Genomic DNA, 23,059 nt, shown 5'->3' with positions numbered 1-23,059 from the left:
TTATGTCACCCCCAGAAGTTCTTGCAGCCTTTTATAATCATTCTCCCCCCACCCCCAATTCTGATGTTTTCGGTCCCTAGAGTTTTGCCTTTAACAGAGTTTTGCATAAATATTCCATACTTAGGTGCTCATAGCATGTAGCCTTTTGAATCTGCCTTCACTGAGCATAATGCATTTGTGATTCATCCATGTTTTTGAATGTACCAGTGGTTTTCTGTTACTGAGGAGTATTCCAGAATATACTGGAGTACTTACTGCTTTACTAGAGAGTAACTGCAACTGTGGCAAGGCTGACTAGCCATTTTAAGTGGTCTCACACACAAAGCAAGTGGAAAATTTCTCACCATTAGATTTGAATTGTAACTGAAGATGATACAATTCCTGAGTTTTCCGCTCCAGGGTTTGCCGTAGAAGATTCTGGTACTCTCTTTCTTTCTGAACTAGGTGTTCCAAAAGTCTGGTTAAAAAAAATGCCATTATTCAGAGAGAGCCTAACACCATTCACACTGCCTGCTTTCAGCCTGGGCACCTTCCTTGTGTTCCCTGCCCTTGAAAACAAAGTCCGGCACTTGGCATTTTGTCTCAACGTGTATCACAAACCAGAAGATAACCTGAGGGTGAGCAGCATGCTCAGCCAGGAGGATCTGGTGAGGACAGCTTGTCTCCCTGAGTCCCATCAAGTGGCTGAAGCGAGCTCTTGGGCTCTTTCCTCTTCAGGGGAGGAAGCTTCTGACGCCAGTGGCAGGAGAGCGCCGGGAGGAAGGTGGCCTCAAGCAGAGGGAGCCCAGCACTGTGCTAAATGCTTCACAGGCACTGGTCTCACGTGCTCAAGACAGACCAGATGCCCCCAGGTAGCAGCACTCTGGGCAGGAGGTGCCGTCCTCCTGCTGTGTGCGCATGGCTGAGGCATCTCCAGGACACCGGGACAGGCGTGTGTGTCCACCATCCTCAGCTATGCCAGCTGCTGCGAGTGCTACTGAGACCGGAAGGTCACAGAAGGCCTATCAGTGCAGATGAAAAACCCTGAGCCCATATATAACAGTTTATATTTGATGATTATAAACCTTACCAGTAAAGATTTTAAGGAAGTGCCAAGTATCACTAGCAACTTTCACGTGTCATATTTTAAAAGCTTTCAAAATTTTGCCGCCACTACCTGTTAACTAAAACTGCATATCTCTCAAAAATGAGAGAACACTCTAGGTCTGTAAAAAATGATTAGATCTGCCTAAGGTCAAACTTCAGAGATCCCCAGAGTATATACAATGTTTCTTCCACAATACCTGTGGAATGCCAATACTTGGCACCACGTCTCCCTGTTAAATATTAATTGGCACTAGCAGTGATCATGTGGCAACAAGGCATCTTATAAGTCCACTGATGATGTGATTACCCAGAGTGAACAATCATTTTATTCATTTAACAAATATTTTTGAATGCCTACTATGTGCCAGGAAGTGAACAAAATAGACCAGCTCTCTTAGGGGGCCACCTCACGGCAATGCCAGGGTGCCCTGGCTGCGGAGGCAGTCCACGAGCACCTGCTGGGGAATCCTGATGCATCCCAGCAAGAGGCTCAAAGAGGAGAGGGCAAACTTAGGGTCAGGGTCATGGGCTACCTGTCCATCAGATGAAGCGCCAGCCAACCCTGGGCTTGGCTACTGCTGTGGGTGCAGGCTGCAGCCGCCCACCGCGGAGTCTGCTGGACCTGCAGGCCACGCCAGGGGCCTCATCTTTGTGAAAAGAAAGAAAAAGAATTTCCGAGGTGCTGCGGCCGTTAGCATGGCTGACTGCTGTGTGTGTGGCTGGTGGCAAGGCACCAGGACTCAGGGGTGCTGCCCTTAAAGGGAGGCGATCTCCCCCAGCTGAAGCTGAGAACACCCCCGCCCACCTCCTTGGGGAAGATGCTCTTCTGAGACCTGAGAGGGGACACTCAGCAAGTCTACCGATTCCCTGACTGGCCCCAGTCATGGTACCCGCCGCCCCCCCCCCCCACCTGTTGGTCTCCTGTCTGAGCTCGCCCAGCTGGAGGCTCAGGTGCTGGTGCTGGAGCTGCTGGGGCTGGGCCCCGGGGGCACCCGCGGACGTGGGGCTGCTCCTTCCATATGCCACACGCGCTCCACTTCGAGGCCCGTCTGCTGGGGGACGGTCCTCTTCTACCTCGTCCGTGTCCTTCTCCAGCCCTTCGGTCTCTGATGCAGGCTCAAAGTGGGCTCGGAGCTCTGCCAAAGGAAGAAGGCAGAGGATGGACCATGGTTAAGTGAGGCCAGGGCTTCGGGTCTCCTCTGGGCCTGCACACAAGACTGCTAGGAGCCATCAGGGACGTGGTGCTCCATCAGGGACAGCTGACTTTGTGAATGGGGACGGGACTCCTACTCCGTTCTCTGGAGAGGAGAGAGCACCCCCAGTTTACAGATGATGAAACTGAAGCTGAATGTTACATCAGCCAAGGACAGTTTTTAAAAAGGTACAACCAGGCTTCCAACGTGGCCTGCATTCTTTTACTAAAGAAAGGTGTCTGCACGGAGTGAGTGGGGCGTAATGAAGTCCTGGGGTCTACCAAGCTCCTCAGGAAAGCTGGCAGAAGCTGGGCAGGTGACATGACAGGGACGGAGCAAAGTCAAGAGAGGAAGTGGCCATGCCAACAAGCTGAGCACAGCCTCCCTTCCCAGGATGAAGTCCCCACAGGAGAGCGACCCTGGTGTTAAGCCGCTCTAGCATTTCACAAAAGCCGAAGATTTCCAGAGCTACCACACGAGGAGTCTGACAAGAGATGGAGCCATTAAACCAAGCTTTCAGTAGGCGTTCCTGAGTGTGGGAGAGGGGTGCTGCAGGACCCCCGTGCAGGTTCGGTGCTCCCTCTCAGATCCCAGGTTCTATGTGCGGTCTCCTCGGTTAGGCCAAGGGGGCACACAGCACGGCTCCAGGGGAAGGTCTTAGCATGTCCTGAGCTGCAGGGAAGTATACAGCCCAGATGGGAAAGAGAAGACGATTGTTGGGTGCAGAGGATACTTGTGATCTCTTCCACAGCCTGAGTCTGACCTTGACTGAAAAGGCGGCACTTACCGGGGATGAGAATGGTGACCGCGGCCTGCACCGCTCGACGGATTATGTTGTCCATCGCAAACATCCAGTGGGGCCTAATTAAGTGGTTCCTCAAAATTTTATTTACCTACAAATCACAGAAATCCCGATTTCTCAGCCAATGTACTTGCAAGCAATCGGAGTTCTTACTCATTCTAGACTACTTCTACTCTGAGGTAGAATGTCAGCCACGCTGCTCTGCGTTTCCACCTGACTTGTTTCTTCTGGAAGGAGTCTTCCTGCAAGCTGCCCCGAGTTATGCTGGGTCTAGGGGATGCGCAGGGATGGGATCTCCCACACCGGGCCTCTTCACCGTTTATTCAAGGAGCGTTAACTGAGCACCTAGGAGAGGTCAGGCTCTTGGCTTGGGGGCATGGGACACAAAGCAGGACCAGACACGGTCACAGGCCTGGAGCAACTCACATCTGCACAGACATGTAAGCTGACATCTCATTCCCACTCAGCCAGCGGATGCCACTTGCACCCGAGTCCTGTGAGTCCTACCCTCCTGCTCTGAGGAGCCGAACACAACCAGCCCACTCACCCGCACTTGCATATTCGGTATTAAGAAGGAACTGCTGAAACTAGGGATTCGGGTGTAAGCAGCTTAGAAGAAACAGGGACCACGGGAGAAGATAGTACTTGAACTCCACAGTCTGGGTTGTGAGCCACTTCAGTGGGCTTCCTGCCTTCTAGCACATTCTCTAGAGCCACACAGAACACTTACAGCATCCTGAAATCCAAACAGTACCAGATGAATCTGATTGATGGATGAGCTGTCAAAGTCCAGGTCCACCTTTAGCTTAGATATCGTGGATGCCATCACTCTGTGTTCCGGGGAGCGGATGAACTCTCTCAGGATCCCAATTATTTGCTTGATGTGGACGACCGAGAGGTGCAAGTCTTCTGAACTCTGATTACCGACAGCCCCCCCAAAAAAATCACTTTTATTAAGTCAGGGAGGGAGAGGAAACTCAAGTAGTATGTGGACACCCCAGGTGAGAAGGGGTCAGCTTCTGGAATTTCTTCCATAGCTTTCCTTAGGTGGCCCCCTCTTCCCTGGGCGACACACACACCCCTGAAGCCCCCTGGGAACGGTTCCGCCCTCCTGCTGAAGCCCTCGGAAGGGCCCCGCCCCTGTCAGAAGGCACAGTTCACAGTACAGCAAGTGGCCTCTTCCTAAAAAGACCTTCCCGCTTCCAAAATAAGTTAAAATGCAACTATTTTGGTTCATAACCTTTCTCCCTACAGTGGCTGCTCTCCCAGCTTCTGAGGGCAACTCTGGGTCCCGCAGCGGGGGTCTCAAGACGGGGGACTAACGCGAGTGAAGGGCAAAGGCTGGGAGCCCCGAGCTTCGTGCTGCATTAGGCTTGTTCTCCGCCAGAGGGCGGCCCGGCTCCATCCACGCCCGGGTTCACCGCAGATCCGCAGATTCAGGCTTCAGGGGAGTCTTTGTTTTTTTTTTTTTTTTTTTTTTTTCCTTCCCTCTTTATTTTCTTTTGTCTTGTTGGAAGAGGGAAGGATGTTGGGAAATACTTCTGGTAACTGGGCTAAGTTCCGGGGTGGCAGGGGCCTCGGTCCCGCTTGGCCTGTTGGGGCTCTGGACCTGCGTAGAGGGCGGGACTAGCGGCGCCCCCTCCGACCGCCCTACCTGGACCACGCACTCCTGCAGGTTGTAGGCCACCTGGTTCTGCTCCTCCCAGAGGATTTTGTACAGGATGGCGCGGCGCTCGCTGTCCTTGCGCAGCAGGAAGAATCCTGGGTCCCTGTCCTCCGGGGATGGGGCTGCGCTCTCGTCGGGCACGCTGTGTACGAACGCAGGCGCACATGGCTCGAGGAGCCACGCCTGACGGCGGGGAGGGGCTGGGGGTGCTCACCGCAGTCCCCACGGCAAGGTGAGACTGCAGGAGGCAGGCCGGTGGACAGAGGAGGGGTTTCCTCTAACCGGAGTACCAGTGTGGGGGGGGGGATGCGAGGGGGGAATAAGGGGCCGGTGGGAGGAGGGGCAGAGGGGACAGAGGGGGAGTGAGGAGGGGAGGAGGGTGGGGGCAGTGACTGCAGTGCACCTGCTGCCTCGCTGCCTCCCCGTTGCTCCCTGGCCTGACTGCTGGCCTATGGACGGTGCAGAGAGCAAGCAAAAGCCCCTGGCGGCTGTCCGGCTTTGACCTGGGAGGTATCTGGCCCCTGGTGGACACGAGTACCCCTCACAGGCCCACCGTGGGGGGGAGGGGTGGGCTGTACCTGAGCAGGTGGCCGAGCTGGTGCTGGGGTGCCTGGGCCTTCTCAAAGAACGCATCCAGCTGGGCATCAGAGTCCGGGGACACAGAGCCGTGCTCGCTGCTGCTGCTGCCCATGGGCTCCCCAGACGAAGGCAGGGCCAGGGCGGTGCCCCGGGTGTTCTCTGTGCGGGGACAGACCAGGAGGGGGGAGGGGATCTCAGATGGCCCCCCAGGCCAGGTGACCCACGCAGGGGCCCACTAGGCCTGCGCTGCTCCACCGCAGCAGGCCCATCCGTCACCCAGGGGTCCCTGAGATGTAGGTTCCTCTTCAGCAGGTCCGAGAGAGGCCCAAGACCGCGTTTCTAACCAGCCCACAGGACCCGCTGACACAGCTGGCCACACTGGGGGCAAGATGCTGAGCCTCTCTGTCCTGACTCCATCCACACGGGGGGGGGGGGGGGTAAGGGGACAAATGGCTTCCTTTTCAGAGGCCACTTTTATGTCCTTCGCAGGTAGGACTCATTGCCCTAGAAGGGGTCACTTGGCTTCAGTGGCCTGTAGGGCAGCTGCCGCAGGCAAATCCCCTGATGTGCCCCCGCGAACCAAGGTCGGGGGCCGCACAGGGGAAAGGCCGGGCTCTGCCGTAGAGAAGACCCCAAAGCCCAGCCAGGGCACCTCTGGCCTCCCTCCCTGGCACAATCCCAAAGGAAAGACTTTAACAAGGAGGGTACCGCTGTCGCCTGGCAGGCTCCCTGTGCCTGTCAGGAAATCGAGGGCCGCCCGCTCGCTGAACAACAGAGGAGCCCAGGCCTCCAGCGCGGCACCCCAGCTATCCGGGTGCACCTCACCTGCCGGCTTGAAAGCAATTCGGTTCTTCTTGCCCTTGTTCACCTGCCTTAAGAAACCCTCTTTGAGCAGCTCGGCGGCAGTGGCACGTTTGTGGGGGTCAGGCTCAAAACAGGATAAAATGAAGGCTCTGGCATCAGTTGAAAGGGCTTCTGGAATCTCCGGGTGGATCTTAAACATCCCCACCTGCATTTGGGAGGTGATAGATGTGACGCTGAGGCCTCAGGCACACACCTTCCCTGCGAAGCTCCAACCCCCGCCATCCTTCGAGGGATTGGTGGATGAGATTATCATCGAGGACTCACCCGCCTGGCCTCTTGGGACCTGGCTTTGCCCAGTAGGTCTCAGAAAAAGTGGTATCACAGGAGTCTCAGAGCCTAAGCCTTAAGAGATCGTAGGGCCTCTGTCCTAGTCCTCTTGGGGCCCTGAGGGCACCAAGCGTGGAGGCTCAAGAGTTTGGGATTGGAGGCGAGAGAACACAAGTTACTAATCAAAGGACCCAAGGTTTCAGTTAAACAAGATGAATATATTCTAGGGGCATGTGGGTGGCTCAGGGGTTGAGCATCTGCCTTCCGGCTCAGGGCATGATCCCGGGGTCCTGGGATTGAGTCCCGCATCAGGCTCCCCACATGGAGCCTGTTTCTCTCTCTGCCTCTCTGTGTCTCTTATGAATAAATAAAATCTTAAAAAAAGATGAATACATTCTAGAGGTCTGTTCTCCAACACCACACCTACAGTCAGCAATCCTGTAGTATGCACTTCAAAGTTTGTTAAGGGGGCAGAGCTCATGTTAACTGTTCTTACCACAATCAGTTTTTAAGTCCAATTTTAAATTTTGAGAACACCAGATGCTGGATGGAATACAACCCCCAAGATGTGAAATGCAGGACACATGCCAGGTGGCACACCTCACCTGAGGGGCAGGGAGGGAAGGGCACTAGGGGCCCAGACAGAGATTCAGGACGAGCACCCCAAGAAGAAAGGAATGGCTTGCCTCCAGACTCTGAGAAAACAGAGAACAAATGTGGGCAGCACCTAGGCACCCTGCCAGTGCATTTTTTTTAAAAGATTTTATTTTTTATTTATTTACTCATGAGAGACACACAGAGAGAGAGAAAGAGGCAGAGGCGAAGACACAGGCAGAGGGAGAAACAGGCTCCATGCAGGGAGCCGATGTGGGACTCGATCCCGGGTCTGCAGGATCACACCCGGGGCCGAAGGCAGTGCTAAACCGCTGAGCCGCCCGGGCTGCCCTAGTGCATTCTTTCTAAAGGTGCCTTGCTATTAACCACAGGACTCCCTGTATTAGCCCATTAGGGTGCTGGCACCAAGTACCAGAAACTCGGTGCCTTACAACCGTGGAAATTTATTCTCTCTCCGTGATGGCAATACTCCCTCTGAAACCGATGGGGAATCCTTCCTCGCCTCTTTCAGCTTCCAGTGGTGTAGACACATCACCCTCACCTTGGCCTTCATATCATCAGCCCCTGAAGTTTTGATCGGTACCAACTAGTCTCTATCCGGAGGCCTGGGGCGAAGCTGTGGGTAAGATCTTTCAAAACCCCAGCTGGCTGCATCATGGATCAACACTAGGGATGGGGGCGGTCACTGCTGTCCTCCAGCCCTGGTGCTCAGGGTCTTGTGGAGGTTGTGGGTACCAGAAGATACTTGTTGACTTGAGGGGTTGGCATCGGAGCTGCCTGATGGCGGCTGGGAGGGTGGGAAGCTCTGAGAACCTTCTGCGGGGCCCAGGCTGAGGGGAGTAGCCACGGCACCCGCAGCGCCAAGGACCTGGGCTGCGGAGAGGCCTCCACTCAGCCCGTGGGCAGAAAACTGCACCCACACCTGTTAGTTGTTTCGCTAGAGATTGAGCTGGAGTGTCCGGCAAGATGCAGGCTGCCAGGTCCCGGGGCAGACAGGCTGAGAGGCCACCACGCCCAGCAGAGAGGCAGGAAGGCCTCTGGATCCTGTTCTATCCGGCTGTCTCAGTGCACGGTGACCTCATGGCCGTGAGCAGTGAACCCGCTCTCTTCCTTCTTAGCCTTGACTGAACAAAAATGCTCCATGGGAGGCCGGTGCTGCCAATGGACTCTTGAGGCCACAGCCTCTCTTCAACTTCTCCAAGCATACACAGGGCCAGAAGCCGCAGACCTGACCTTAGACACAGGGGCTGCCCCAGTGTCAGCCTCCCCTGGTGTGGCAAACGCATCCCTTCCCAAGGGAGCAGGCCCGGGAGGGTAAAATCCCCGCCCATAGTGGCCAGTCTTATGTGGGCCTCACCGCATGGGGTACCCTTCCTGTCAGCTCCGGGAGGGCTTTAGGCTGACAGAGTAGACATCGTCTGCTATGGTTTCTAAACCCAGTTAGAAACCTGCCCTCCAAAGACACAGACCTGCGGGGCCTCTGAGCCCTACCTAGTGTAAGGGCAAATACACATTCGAAGTAAGAGGCTTCTTCCTCCCTGGGGAAAAGGAGGGAAGAGATCCCCTCTCTTTTCTTAGAGCACTTACTTTAGAAAACGTCTAACTCCAAGTTCTTGGTCTCTTTGAGATGCATGTGAATCTCTTTTAATAAGCTGAATAAGCAGGCAGCCAGGGTGGCTCAGCGGTTTAGTGCCCCCTTCAGCCCAGGGCCTAATCCTGGAGACCCAGGATCGATTCCCACGTCAGGCTCCCCACGGGGAGCCTGCTTTTCCCTCTGCCTGTTTCTCTGCCTCTCTCTGTGTCTCTCATGAATAAATAAATAAATAAAATCTTAAAAAAAATAAAGCTGAATAAGCCTCTTGCCAAGAATGTCTCAAGGACCTGGAGGCCAACTCCTCCTGGAAATGTCAACATCAAGGAGGATATGTCCCTATCTCCTAGTTTCGGTGGGAAGGGACGAGCCCAACTTCAGTAGTATCTTGCTCCAAAACTACCTCCTGTACTAAAGATGGAGTTTACTTTTCCTTTGAGTAAAGCCAATTAGCTAATGCAAATGGTCCTCCCAATTACCAGGTGCCCCCTGGACACACTAGAGTGACCAGTGACGCTATCCTGTCCATGCACGTGAGGCCTCATCACCATTTCCTTTGACAACACAGGTGTGAGGGGTGGTGGTACTGCTGGGCTCAACAGAAGGACAAGTTCTTTCTGTCTTTGCAGCCACTTAGTGGATGGCCTTGTGACATGCACCACATTCTGGTTTAATGCTTATTCAATAACAAAACTCTTTTCTTTCTCTTCCCCTTTGTGGAGAGGTTTCTAGAGTGGCAAATTTTCTTTCTGCTTATTATTTCCCCACCGCAAGCAACCTCAATCACCAAACAGGTCTTACTTTGAACATTGCTGCCTGTGGTTCACCGAGCTCATGGAACGGAGGCCTGCTGGTGGCCATCTCGATGATGGTGCAGCCCAGGGACCAGATATCAGCTGGGGCACCGTACCCGCGAGGTCCCTGATCGATAATCTCAGGTGCCATGTACTGCAGCGTGCCTATGGGGAAAAGATAAAGATCGTGGGCACCCTATTGCTCAAAAGTCTAAATGGACCATTAGGAAACAAGTGTGTGAACTTCAACCTCTCATTAAATTACAGATGGAGCCTCCTCTCAGGCTTACGTGATGTGGTTGCGTCCTTTCTCTCATCAGAGACCTGCAACATGTCTTCCTTTGATACTAGTCACGTGGAGAGAAGATCGCTCAGCTCCTCCAAGGATAAGTGGGCCCCGATCCAATACAATAAGCACACAGTAGGGCACACCAGATGCAGGGAAGCATTAGAGGTTAGAGATAGCGCCTGACCATTAGGAACTGCCTCGGGAGGAGATGGACAAGGTGACGACGCTGGGGGCCCCCGGGGGCAGTGGGACAATGGGGGTAAGCCTCAGAAGAGCGGGGTCCGAGAACACGGATGAAAAAGTGCTCGATTCTGCCTGAAGCCAGTTGAGAAAAGCTGTATCTGGATCAACTCGGTTCTCTGCGACATAGATGCCAAGACAGGATCAGATACAGGAGAGAGTTACTGGGGAGAAGTACTTGAGGGAGAACGGGGAGGGAGCGGGAGGGGCAGGGGGAGCGGTCACCCTCAGTGCCAATGCCACCCGTGGGAAAGGGGAAGAGGGGGGAAGAGGAACAGCCTAGAGACCACTTCACCCAGGCCACTGGGGAGTCTGACCACAAGCTGCTCCCTGGAGGAGTCCCACATTCTTCTAGTATCTCCGCCATGCTCAGTCACTGGCCAGGAGTGAGCAATCAACTTTTAGGTTTTTCCTGAAACTAAGGCTGAGGAAAGCAAGAGCAGAAGACCCCAGACGCTGGCAAAGTGGTTTATCGCAGGCCGAGAACTTGCAGATGATACGGGCCGAGCTGTGAAGAGAGGGCACTGATGCCCAGGGCAACTCAAATGCCTGTCTCAAGACCGTGGCCGGGGAGACTGAAGACATGAATTAAAATTTCTCTTAATTTTTAAAAATGCAAACGAATTTAAGGTCAAATATAAATCGGGTGGGGGCCGTGAGCTCCACAGATCAGTAGGGCGCAAGCGCTAGCTTTGGTTTTCGAGGCTGAAGGGCCGGGAGGGAAGTGTCTGGCCGCCTGCAGGCTCACAGCGCCTGCTCCTGCTGCGTGGTTAGGAAATCCCAGAGCCCCAGGACCGGAACCTCCAGTGACACAATCCCCCGCCCGGGCTTGCGCCGCCCGAATAATGAAGGGAGAGGCCTCGGCAGAGGACGTGCCTTCTAACTAGCTCCCGACCCGCTGATCATGGAAGCTCTAGGAGGCGGGGCCTGGCAGGACGCTGGGCCGGGAAGCGCGGCTCGGCTTCGCCCGCAGCTCCCTGCAGGCTCCGTCACCAGGGGGCGCCAGAGCGTGCAGCGGCGCCCTGCCCCGCAAACCCACAGAACCAGGAGGGTGGGGTTACCTGCTCCCCGACATCTGCCGCTGTTCCTCTGCAGGAGCTTCCCCTTGGGCCCTCAATGGCTCCAGCAGCAGTGCTTGGCTCCAATTTCTAGCTTTTTTGGGGGTCCCTTCCTAGTTTCAGAACCAGCTGCATCTTGCCCCGCCCCGTTATCTGTTCCAGTCCAGTAACGCCCTCCCTGAAAGGTTTAAATTCTACCTTCCTGGTGCTCCCGCCAAGCCCAAGGGAGATAACTCAGTCCCAGTGAACAGTTATTTTTAAAGATTTTATTTATTTATTCCTGAGACACACACACACACACGGGGGCGGGGGGGGGGCAGTGGGCAGAGACATAGGCAGAGGGAGAAGCAGGCCCCATGCAGGGAGCTGGATGTGGGACTGGATCTCGGGTCTCCAGGATCAGGCCCTGGGCTGAAGGCGGTGCTAAACTGCCGAACCACCAAGGCTGCCCAGGTTTTTGTTTTTAATTTATTTATGATAGTCACACAGAGAGAGAGAGAGAGAAAGAGAGGCAGAGACACAGGCAGAGGGAGAAGCAAGCTCCATGCACCGGGAGCCCAACGTGGGACTCGATCCCGGGTCTCCAGGATCGCACCCTGGGCCAAAGGCAGGCGTCAAACCACTGCGCCACCCAGGGATCCCCTGCCCAGGTTTATTTAAAGTAATCTCTATACCCAATGTGGGGCTGGAACTCACGGACCCCAAAATCAAGAGTTGCATACCCTTCCATCTGAGCCAGCCAGGTGCCCCTAAAAGTTAATTCTTAAAAGAGGAAGAGAATACGTTTTTACACAGTTATGCAACGTAGAAAATAGTGCCAAGCCAAACTGCAATGGTTTAATGACCCTGAGCGAGTAACTGTCCACTTCAGCACAACTGTTTCAAAACTGGAGGATAAACTCCCTACATAATGCTAAATTTGGAGATTTTTTTAAAAAGATTTATTTATTTATTTATTCATGAGAGAGAGAGAGAGAGGCAGAGACACAGGCAGACAGAGTAGCACGCTCCTCGCAGGAGCCGGATGTGGGACTTGATCCCCAGACCTGGGATCACGCCCTGAGCCAAAGGCAGACGCCCAACTGCTGAGCCACTCAAATGTCCCTGGAGATTTTCTTTATATGGAAACATATACAGAACATCACCTTTTATAAAGGCAAGGACTTAGTAATGACATCCATATTAGTTATTTATTGCTATGCAATAAATTACCCCAAATGTCAGCAGCTTAAAACAAGAGTTAGGATCTCACACAGCTTCTAAGGGTCAGAATCCAGGAATAGCTGGGTCGGGTGGATCCGGCCCAGAGTCTCTCATTAGGCTGTGGCTGGGGTATCTGTTGGACTGTAGTCGTCTGAAACCCAGAATGGAGCTGGAGGATCTACTTCCAAGCTCAGGTGGGGTTTGGAAAGAGGCTTCAGTTTCTCACCACATGGGATCTTCCAAAGGGCTGCTGAAGCCATGGCTTTCCCCAGAGCAAGTGACCCAAAGATAGCAAGCAAGAAGGATGCCACGCTGTCTTTTCTGACCTAATCTCCAGGTCACATACCGCCACTCGGCCTTCATCTGTTCATTAAAGTGAGTCACTAGGTCCAGCCCACATTCAAGGGGAGGGGATCACACAGGACTGGGAATGGCGGGAGGTGGGGGCCACGGCGGCCACCTTGAAGGTTGCTGGCCACAACGCCTGACTTCCCGTTAGTACACAATGGCTTACAAAACCTCTCCAGGTAGCGCTGTCTCCGTGACTCTCACAGCTCGGTAAGGTTTGGCAGAGGCACTATCTACTGTGATTTCCGTTTTATACATGAGGAAAAATGAGGTTCAGTGAAGGTAGGGGATATGCTCAAGCTAGCACTCAGGGCTTCTGTCTCCCATCTGGAGCTATCCACCATGACATCGCCGGCAGATGCAAGGAAGCTAGGAGGAGCACAAGTGAAGCAAATACTGCCTGAACAAAAGGGAACTTGATGCAAGGATTTCCAAAGCCTCAATGTGATTCGTTCCCATATAATTGGAAGGTGTAAAGCAATAAGAGAAAACCGGGTGCCCCGTTTTATTGACTACCATATTCACAGAAAAATCACCCACTCACAGTAAGCATCCTGTGGAGACCGATCCACACAACTACTTCAAATAGTCAAAGGACTGTCCCCAAGCCATGTGCATGCTGTGGGTGGACATCACACCCAAATGGCTTCTGTCGAGAAACTAAGTAAAGATGCAAGAAGGGGGTGGGGGAGGCATCTGAATAATGCAGAAATCCTGGGAAACTTGCTTGCCTTTAATCTGGCTCTCTTAAGGGCATCATATCCTTTCTAAACTGCATGTCCCCCAAGGTGTGCCCACACAAGTCACTCCATCAGCCAGCCAGGCAGCCATGACTCTCAGGTATCTACACCGGAGCAGGGGTGTGGAGTTCAGAACATGGTGACAGGACACCCGCAGGGACTGACCCAACCCCCCTGGGGACATGAAATGGATCGGGGGCTCCTCGACAATTGCCCAAGTAGGTTTTTCAAATTGTCGGTGAGGGAATTGCGTGACACAGGACAGTAACTTAGAAGTTCTGATTGATGTGCCAAGATAAAAGCCAGACACCAAGGCACAGGGTGAGAGACTGGCGATGGGGCCATGTTTCCAAGGGGGTTTCACACAACTGGTTACACACCTCGCAGGGCCCTAGCCCAGGGGTCTTCTACTCAGATCAAGGGGTGAAAAAGGTCGAGAAGAGAGACTGGAGGTGGGAGGTACTGAAAGCTCCTTCTTTAGACACTGCTGTACCCAGTGCAGAGCTTGAAGTGGGGCTCCATCTCAGGACCCTAGACGATGACCTGAGCCCAAATCAAGAGTCGGATGCCCAACTGACTGAGCCAGCCAGGCACCCCTAGGGTCTTTTTAAAAGGAATCCTGCTCAAAGGCCATATCTCACGGCCTGAATCCCTCAGGAGAAAAAAAGGGAGGGTGGATACGATGTGAGGGATGGGGGCAGCGGGCAGTCAGCTAAAGGACAGGTCTCTGCCCAGGACATGGGATTTGCATCCAGAAGGACCCAGCAGGAAAGCGTTGACGGTAACCATAAGCCAGTCCCCGAGCACACAAATGCAGGTTAGAACAGTACCAGTCAAGTGACAACCTTCTGTGTTCCCTTACCTCCCCTTCCTGCAGCTGGGGAGCCAGGAAGGAGGTGGGAGTGGGGGGCTAAAAGGTGACACTCCGGGCTGCCGGCTGCCAGACCCGCAGTGACAGGGTAAGAGCTCTGTCTCTGGAACGAGGACCAGAGTGTTGACAAGTATATTAGCAGGGCCCCTTTTAATTACCCAATTCAGACTGTTTGCTTCTCCAAGTGCCATTAAGACTTTCTCTCAGTTGTCTAAGGGTAGCTGGCAAGGTCTCGGGAAAGGACTCCTGCCCTGGACAGGACGCGGAGGGCAGTGGGAGGTGAAGACGAGAGGACTTTTATGATTACAGCCTCTAAGTCTGACAGGTTCAACATGTTCGTTACCAACAGAAACTTGATCCTCTCAAAGCCTCCTGCCAGCCCTAATAACCTGGGACTTCTAAGTACAAAATTAGTATTTATTTTATTAACAAATATTCCCATTGCACTTGCTGTGTGTCAGGTACTGGACAAAGCACTTTACCAGTATTAACTCATTTAATCCTCATAAAAACCCTCTGAGGTAGTACCAGGAGCATCTCCATTTTATTTCTGGAGAAACTATGTATGGCACAGAGAGGTGAAGTAACATGCTCAAAGTCACACAGCTAGCAAGCAGATGAACCAGAATTTGAACAAAAGGTGTTCACAGCCATAGACCGGAATAGAGTTCCTGTCCCAAGATCCACTCCTAGGCATCTACCCAAGAGGGATGAAAACTTAGGTCTGCACAAGGGCTTGTCTGTGACTGTCCATAGTAGAATTGTTCACAATAGTCAAAAAGTGGAAATAATCTAAGTGACCGGTAAATGGATAAGCATGGAATCCATACCATGGAATACCACTCAGCCAGAAAAGGACCGAAGTACTGATACATGGCACAGCATGGATGGCCCTGGAACAGGTGCAAAGTGAAAGCAGCTAGGTACACAGGACCACCGGCTCTTCCATTGCATGACATCTCCAGAGCAGGCTCATCTCTGCAGAGAGCACATCTGTGGCCACCTGGGGCTGGGGTGGGGACAGGGACCGCTGCAAGATGGCACAGGGACCTTTCTGGAGTGATAGAAAGCTTCAAAAACTGGACTGTGGCAAAGACTGCACAACTCAGAAAATGAGAAACCACCGGATCATGCACTTCAAACGGGTACATTTTCTACCCCAATAAAACTGTTAAAAAACAAAAACAAAAACAAAAACAGAAGCAAAGACAGTTGACCCCAGCCATAATGGCCTTGCTCCCATTCTAGCTGGTTTACACCTACAGTGAAAACCCTTCAGAGGCACACAGGAGGGGAGGCTTCAGTGCCAGAAGTTGCCTTAGCCTCTGGCTCTTTCCAGGCTCCAGACAGCCTCCGGGCATTTGCACGGAAAAGCCCCGCCACGTCCACAGGCATCCAAGCAGGGCTCTGCAGGAACCAGCTGAGAATTCTTTACAGAACAGCTCTGTGTTGCAAAGAGTAATGATATGCAGGGGAATTTCCTACCCCAAATGAGACCCCTTCTTTATCATCCCCCAAACACCCCTGCATTATTTTGCAATGCAAAATTCATGCCTCCTCAAGCCAATTACTTGGGAAAATGTGATATGCGATAATGGATTATACATGCATTTTCTTTGTGAATTTTTTTTCCTCCTTGGGGATGCTAATTACGAGATAAATTGTCAAAGGTTTGATGTTTTGAAATAACTCCTTGTCATATCAGAGACCCTCTTGCTACATACTGCCAAGCTAATTGGTGGCTTCCAGAGAGGAGGATATAAGTCATTTTCAATAGGGGTAATAAAAAAAGTGCCAATCATACATGCATAGACGCTCACATAGACATGTTGGTGCATGTGTATTTATATCAGAAACAAAAAACGAAAATTCAACACACTCTTCCTTTGGGAGATGCCAGTGGGGTCTTTGGTGTAATATTTTTCCATTTTGAGGTGCGTGCACCTCCCTGGTGTTACAATCGAGATGTCATTCCTGACTAATAAAAGTTCTCTTTAGATAGGGAATGTGTCTCCACCGTGGGCGTCCAGTGGTCAACATACAACAACACTCTTGTTGAAGACAAGTTTTTCAAAGCTGAGACATTATTCACTAAAGCCAAGGACAAATCTGTCCACTCCACAGATCTGGTGCTCCAGGGATAGAGAACAGCCATGCTTCTTTTATACAGCTTACTTCAGAGCTATAATATTCTAAGCAGTGTTTAATTCCATCTAGCAGGATCTTTGTGGTCCTTTTATTATACCTTAGGGGACCAGAAACCTTTACTTATTCAGAATCAGTACTTTTTATTTCAAAGGACCAATTCCTTTAAGCAGGAATTTCAAAATGCCACAGGCAGCTTTTCGAACCTCATTCGACTCCCTGGTCTTGTAAATGGAAAGCTAGTTGGTCATTTCATGCCACCCTTTGAATCCAGTCCCTCTCGACACTTACGTGATTCTATCACTGACACAAGGAGAAGAAAAGCCGACCCCTCAAGCCCACCTACAACACCATATTCACCAGAACAATCAGCTTCCCTTGGAAACCTAACCGTATCCGCACCACGGATCCGAATGCAGGAAGATAACAGGCTATTTTTAGGATAGACCAGTAAAGCACCCTCATGAGTTGTCTGAGGACTACTGTGATCCAGAATTATCCACCACGTTCACTTAAAAGAGATGCTATTTTGCTCATTGGTTAGAAACCCTCAGAAAAAACCTCAAGGAGAACACCACACCTAACCCAACCTTTGAAGACAGAGACGACAGTAAGGCAGTATCGTGGCCCCAAGCAGCTGGCTCAGAGCACCATGATGACAAAGTTCAAACCATCTGACGTTGGGGACCATGCACGGTCCAGTCTCATTACTGACTGACCACACTGCGCCAAGGGGCTTAGGAGACACGACTCCAGCATGGCCACCCACCCCAGCCTTGGCCTGCTTACCAGTAAAAGTTTCAGTGCATGGATTCACTCCTGCGAGACGTTTGGAGGTTCCAAAATCAGAAATCTTCACCATGCCACTGTAGGTATTCACCAGAACGTTGTCACCCTTTGGAAAAGGAGCATCAAGGGCTTAAAGACAGATTTCAACAAGCGAGCATTAAACAGTTTTGGACCTTAAGAAACGGTCACAAGCTTCTAGCAAGACTAGACTCGGCACTCTGGGGGCGGACGTGCTCAATTCTCTCCCTCCTTTGAGCCGATCAATCTGCAGACACCGCCAGCCCGAGTGGCACAAACGAAGCCTTGGCAGCTGAGACAAGCACATACCTTTATGTCTCTGTGAACGATCTGGTTTTCATGGAGATACTTAAGGCCTTCCAGGATCTGCCTGGTGTAGAACTTGATGGTGGGCTCCTTTATTGGCCCCCACTTTGATCGCAAAAGGGCAGAGAGGCTTCCTGGAAATGGACACAGCAGAAAACGGATCAGGGCAACGAAGATTCGATCGTTAAGACATGAAGCGAGGTGAGGTTCCTACCCCCACATCAGCCATCAGGGCAATGGCACGCGACTAAGTGCAGTCTCTCCTCTCTCTGCTGCCGGACTCCCGTACATGCAAGCCACGTGGCCAGAGAAGGCCCCGCACAGGGAGGGTAAACAGGAGCCTCCAGCGGGCTCTGGAAATCCACGGGGCTCCTTTTGGGTTTAGCTCTGGTAAGTGGCACAAAGTCAGGAGAGCACAATGATGCGCAAATGTCTTGGCCATTCTACTTGGGTTGAAGCACATTTTCTACCTGGCCCTGAACTCACAGAGGGACAGGACCAGAATGAGGGGCCATTTAGGGAGACAGAGACTAGGATCAGAGGAGGTTGGGTCTGTTCATCCTCAACAGGAGGAGCCCCTGCACCGGTCACAGGGCAGGACTGTCTTTAGGACCCTCGCCCTTATTATATGAAACATCGAACCATTGGGTCCGAAGAAAATCGACCTTCACTGTATTCTGACCGTGTGTTCCAGGGGTCACTGTGCAGGCCCTCAGGCATCGGCCAGCCTTGGCTGGACACCTTACACAGTGCTAAAGGAACCCCGCTATGCCTCAATTTTTCCATCTGTCAAAGGGGATGTGCGCCCGTTTCTCCAATTCTGCTGTCAGCCTTAAACCCTTGGAATGTCAATAGCCACTGATATTTTCTGCTAGACTAGGAGCAACTTGAGAGAAGAAGAAACTGTATTTTATCCTTAATGTAACCTTCAAGATCTAGCCTACTGCCCAGCTCTCAATACATAAAGTCAGCCTCTTGGTAGAATAGTAGGCTCTTAATAACTGTTGGTTAAAGGAATGAATACAGAATGTCTTTTTAAGATTAATTTATTTGAGAGAGAGTGCGAGCATGCGTGCATGAGCTGCGGGGACAGATGAAGAGGGAGAGAGAATCTCAAGCAGACTCTATGCTGAGCATGGAGCCTGATGTGGGGCTCGATCCCACGACCCCGAGATTATGACCGGAGCTGAAACTAAGAGTCGGATTCTTAACCAACTGCACCACCTAGGGGCCCCTGAATATAGATTTCTAATGGAAGTTTTTGTGTTTGTATTCAGATCATAATTATCATTGTTATTTTTTTAAATGAAAACCTATTGAGCTCTTGCTCTCTGCCAGGCACCATTTTAAAAGCTTTACATACAACCATCTCATTTAATCCATCCAACTACTCACTGAGCTAGGGTCCTTATGGCTCTAATAATTATTACAACGTCAATCATTAGAGTAATTATTATTACTCCAATTTTACAATTCATTTATTCCATCAGAAAACTGAGGGGGCATAGAGGTAAAGAATTTGTCTGAGGTCACACAGCTTGCAGACGGAGGGGCCAATTCAAGCTGGACACTCCGGCTCCAGATCAGAGGCACTCTACCTACGCACCGATGCCACCTGCATTTGGGAGATTTTGTGGATAAGGCCATGGTGTTTGATTTCACAGCAAACATGTTATTTTGCAGTGTCATTTTTAAAACTGCTGTCCCCTTGTCTCCAAACAGTCTTTAAACTCCTAGACTGTGAAGGCTTCAAGGTTGGAGACTATGCTTTATTCATCTGTCTCCAGTGCTCAGCTCAGCAGCTGGCACTCAGTAGATTCCTCAATGAATATTTGATGACTGAATTAAACCACAAACAGACTATTTATGTGACATTGAAAAGTTTGTATCCAACTCCTCTGAGAAACAAATGTTCTCCAACTTCTAAAAGGTCTGTCACTTTTTAAATGGCAAGATGGATGATGATGTTCACATTGTATTTTCATCAGTGGCTCTCAGTGTGTGAGACCAGAATATTAGTGATTACTCACCCCCAGGCACCTGCTCCATAAATATCTTAATGTAGCCGTCCTCAGAAACGGAGCCCAGGTACTGAACAATATTGCGGTGCTTGAGGTACTTGTGCAGGGCTATCTCCTCATGCAGAGGCTGCGAGTACCTAGTAAGAAAGGCAAAGCCAGCATCACCTGCCAGATCCCTGGGGCTCGGAGTCCACGCGGCACTGTGCCAAGAACCTGCCCTGCTGGCCATCCCTTCTTTCCAGAAATGGTCTTTCCCTTGGTTCTTATGAGAGTACTCAGGTTCCCATCTGTAAAACGGCACCATAATACCAGCCACACAGCGCTGCTGAAGGCCAAGGTGTGTCCTGTCTCAGGCACCCACTGGAGTGCCTGGCATACAGGAGGTACTCAATGAATGGCTGCTCTTGTTAGGGTCTGAACTCTCCAACTATCCTTTGCCTCTCTGAGCAGGCCTTCTTCTTCTGCCTCGTATGAAGAGTGGTGTTCCAGAAGGTTCTGTCTTCAGCTACCTTCTAGTCTCATTCAGCAGACTCACTCTACACTATAGCAAGAGCTACCTAATGGACCTTAGCCCAGCATCTGGTTTCTTTTGTCTTTTCTCTTCTGGCTATGTTTGCTCTTCCTGAAACACATGCCTCATCAAATCACTTATTGTCATCAAGTCCACAGAAAGACCATACTGCTCACCATGGCACATGAGGAACTTCAAACTCAAGTCAGACTACATCTTTTGAAATGTTTGCCTCATTTGAAGAGTGTCTCCACCTCCATCCTACATTCAAGTCTCAACATAATTTGTTGTTCTCTGAATATACTCTGGGTTTGAACAGCTCTGTTCTTCCCTCAGCATAGAATGCTCTAGCCTCCACTCTTCTGCAAGATGGAAGATGGACTCCTACTCATCCCTCAAAAACCAGCTCCAAGATGATTTATTTCCTCAAACTTACCACAACTCACCCAGGAAAAGTGATTCCTCTCCTCTATTGCACATACATTCTGTGCACCCCTCTCCTGTGGCACTTGTCACTGTGACCCCTAGGCAAGGTATCTGCATGCCTGACCAAACCAGGAGCACCCTGACATGAGGCCAGCATCCTAGGCACCTGTCAGTCCCAGTGCCCAACATCCTAAGTTCAGCCACAAATTTAGAAAGCGGGACAGAAACAGTCTCTAAGGTCTCCTCTAGCTCTAAAATTCCCGGAAAAACTACTGGTGATGAAAAGCTGAACTACTGCAACCAGTCAAAGGAGATGGGACATGCCAGCAATTTCCCCCCAAATACAACTGTGCCACTGTATCTGGCATGAGCCTAAGAGACAGAATAGTAGACAAGGAATTCAAGAGACTGGACCCTGGTCTTGCTTCTTCATGTCCTTGGAGAAGTCATTTAATCTTTCCTAGCATTACAAGAAGCTAGAGGAGTTCATTTCAGGACTGGCCTTTCAGCTCAAATATCGTAACATAGGATCCCATTAAAAATGAAAGGCCAGGAATCCCTGGGTGGCTCAGCAGTTTAGCGCCTGCCTTTGGCCCAGGACGCGATCCTGGAGACCGGGGATCGAATCCCACGTCGGGCTCCTGGTGCATGGAGCCTGCTTCTCCCTCTGCCTATGTCTCTGCTGCTCTCTCTCTCTCTCTGTGTGACTATCATAAATAAATAAAAAAATTAAAAAAAAGAAAGGCCAGATGACTGAATGAGTGAATAAATGAATGGATGAATGATGAAGGGTCTTCCAGCTGCCAGAAAGCACTTGTAAACCCATTCCTAACAATTCACTGACCACCAGGATGAAGGGCTGTTTGCACGTGTGCATCGGTGTCTGGCACTGAAGGCAACATGCAGATGTCATCTGACCATGCCACTGGAGCACAGAGCTACTCTCACCCCAACTTGCCTGCTGTCTCTCTCTGGGATTTCCTTGATGGCGATTCGCACTTGGTTGCTCAGGTCTCTTCCGGCATACACGATCCCGTACGTGCCTTTCCCCAGCACGACCCTATCGCCGTTCGCATCATGCTCATACGCATACTGAAGAAGGCAAAGCAACAAGATCAAAAAGCACACCACTCCTGGTGGAGCCCCATAAGAGCCTAAACATTGTTCTGCAATTTTCAATTTATAAATAACATTATTTGAGTACCAGGCAGGTCATATTCCTTAGGTTATGTAATTTCCACTCAGTAATTACTGTCAAAGGGTAGAATTCTCATATATTTACAACATGATTTTAAGAGATGGAATTAAAAAAATTAAAAATACAGCTCATATGTAACTTAGTGGGCTCAGCTTTTGGAGATTTGGTTCCACTTTAATGCTGCAATTTAAAAAGACTTCTAAGCATGTCAAGAATCCCAAAGAGGTGCCTTCTTCTTAATCCTTCATTAGCTTCTCAGGAAACCAACCTCTTTCTACAGTCCAGAGAAGAACTGAAGGTCAATAAAATTAAAATTGTCTTAATACAAAGCATGTATGCAGGGCTTTCCCCTTTCAGGTGGACAGATCCAGCATCAAACACACCACATACATTCTACCTATAATCGCCATTGTCATTCTGTTCCCCCAATCTCATTATCAAAAGTTGTTGTACAGCTGCATTCTAGTTGGTTCTTTCCGAGGATTAAAATAAATGTAACTCTCAAAATTACATTTGAACAATACTTGCTGAACAATACTTGCTTCCGTGGTTTCTATGCTCCGCTGTGCCTACTTCCAGAAATGCACAGAATGTGTGTGGGTCCCGTGTACTTTGAAGGATGTTCATGACACTCAAGATCACTAACAGGTGCCCATCACATCCGATTTACCCAGATATCAGCCTCTCCATACAAGGCTTCTACCTCCCACCTTTCTCGGCCTCCTCATCTGTCACCTTCAAAGTGCATCACTCAACTCATTTCCATAACAAACTTTGATTCTAAACTAAGAATTCAAGTACCTGAGTCAATTATTAAAATAAACCTTTTTGATATTTTTCTGAAAGAAACCTCAAAGACTGAATTTCAAACTAACTTGATAGTAAAAAAACTCATTAAATTATAATCAATGTGAGGACCTGAATTAGTGGCAAATCTGAATAACTGTGCAGATAAACACACGTATAATCAGGTAATAACTAGACTAGAGCGGCAGTGCCCAAAAGAGCTTGGGATTCTCACATCTGTCAGACTGCCTATTAGCAAAAAGAGAAAAAATGAGTGTTAGGATCTAGGGGAAAAAGAACCCTGGTGCACTGTTGGATGGAATGCAAATTGGTGCAGCCGCTCTAAAAAAAGTACAGAGATTCCTCAAGAATTAAAACTAGAGGGAAGCCTGGGTGACTCAGTGGTTTAGCCCCTGCCTTTAGCTCAGGGCATGTTCCTGGAGTCCCAGGATCGAGTCCCACGTCAGGCTCCCTGCATGGAGCCAGCTCCTCCCTCTGCCTGTGTCTCTGCCTCCACCACCCCCCTCTCTGTGTCTCTCTCATGAATAAATAATAAAATCTTGAAAAAAAAAAGAATTAAAACTATAACCACCTTACGATGCAGCAATTCCAATGCTGGGTATTTACCCAAAGAAAATGAAACCGCCAATTCA

At 50.6% G+C, this 23,059-nt stretch overlaps 1 protein-coding gene across 2 annotated transcripts in view; it reads right to left on the bottom strand.

Moving 5' to 3' along the window:
• Window positions 1-23,059, bottom strand: part of MAP3K15 (mitogen-activated protein kinase kinase kinase 15) — a 113,810-nt gene that overhangs the window by 2,371 nt on the left and 88,380 nt on the right. The window contains exons 15-27 of one of the 2 annotated variants that reach the window (XR_013374852.1): window positions 21,381-21,514; window positions 19,495-19,622; window positions 17,468-17,598; window positions 17,141-17,246; window positions 9,465-9,622; window positions 6,152-6,335; window positions 5,326-5,485; window positions 4,736-4,889; window positions 3,812-3,997; window positions 3,067-3,172; window positions 1,997-2,222; window positions 1,620-1,733; window positions 345-457 (exon numbers count right to left, since the gene is read on the bottom strand). Coding sequence is in view for 1 of the 2 variants with exons in the window: in XM_077888786.1 (XP_077744912.1) it covers window positions 345-457; window positions 1,997-2,222; window positions 3,067-3,172; window positions 3,812-3,997; window positions 4,736-4,889; window positions 5,326-5,485; window positions 6,152-6,335; window positions 9,465-9,622; window positions 17,141-17,246; window positions 17,468-17,598; window positions 19,495-19,622; window positions 21,381-21,514 (1,786 nt within the window). In the remaining variant the exon portion in view is untranslated. The remainder of the gene's footprint in view (window positions 1-344; window positions 458-1,619; window positions 1,734-1,996; window positions 2,223-3,066; window positions 3,173-3,811; window positions 3,998-4,735; window positions 4,890-5,325; window positions 5,486-6,151; window positions 6,336-9,464; window positions 9,623-17,140; window positions 17,247-17,467; window positions 17,599-19,494; window positions 19,623-21,380; window positions 21,515-23,059) is intronic. The other variant, XM_077888786.1, reaches the window with a different exon arrangement.

This window comes from Canis aureus, chromosome X (assembly GCF_053574225.1).
Source record: "Canis aureus isolate CA01 chromosome X, VMU_Caureus_v.1.0, whole genome shotgun sequence".
NCBI lineage: Eukaryota > Metazoa > Chordata > Mammalia > Carnivora > Canidae > Canis > Canis aureus.
The sequence above is the reverse complement of the archived record's forward strand: the minus strand, read 5'-3'. Positions and strand labels throughout refer to the sequence as shown.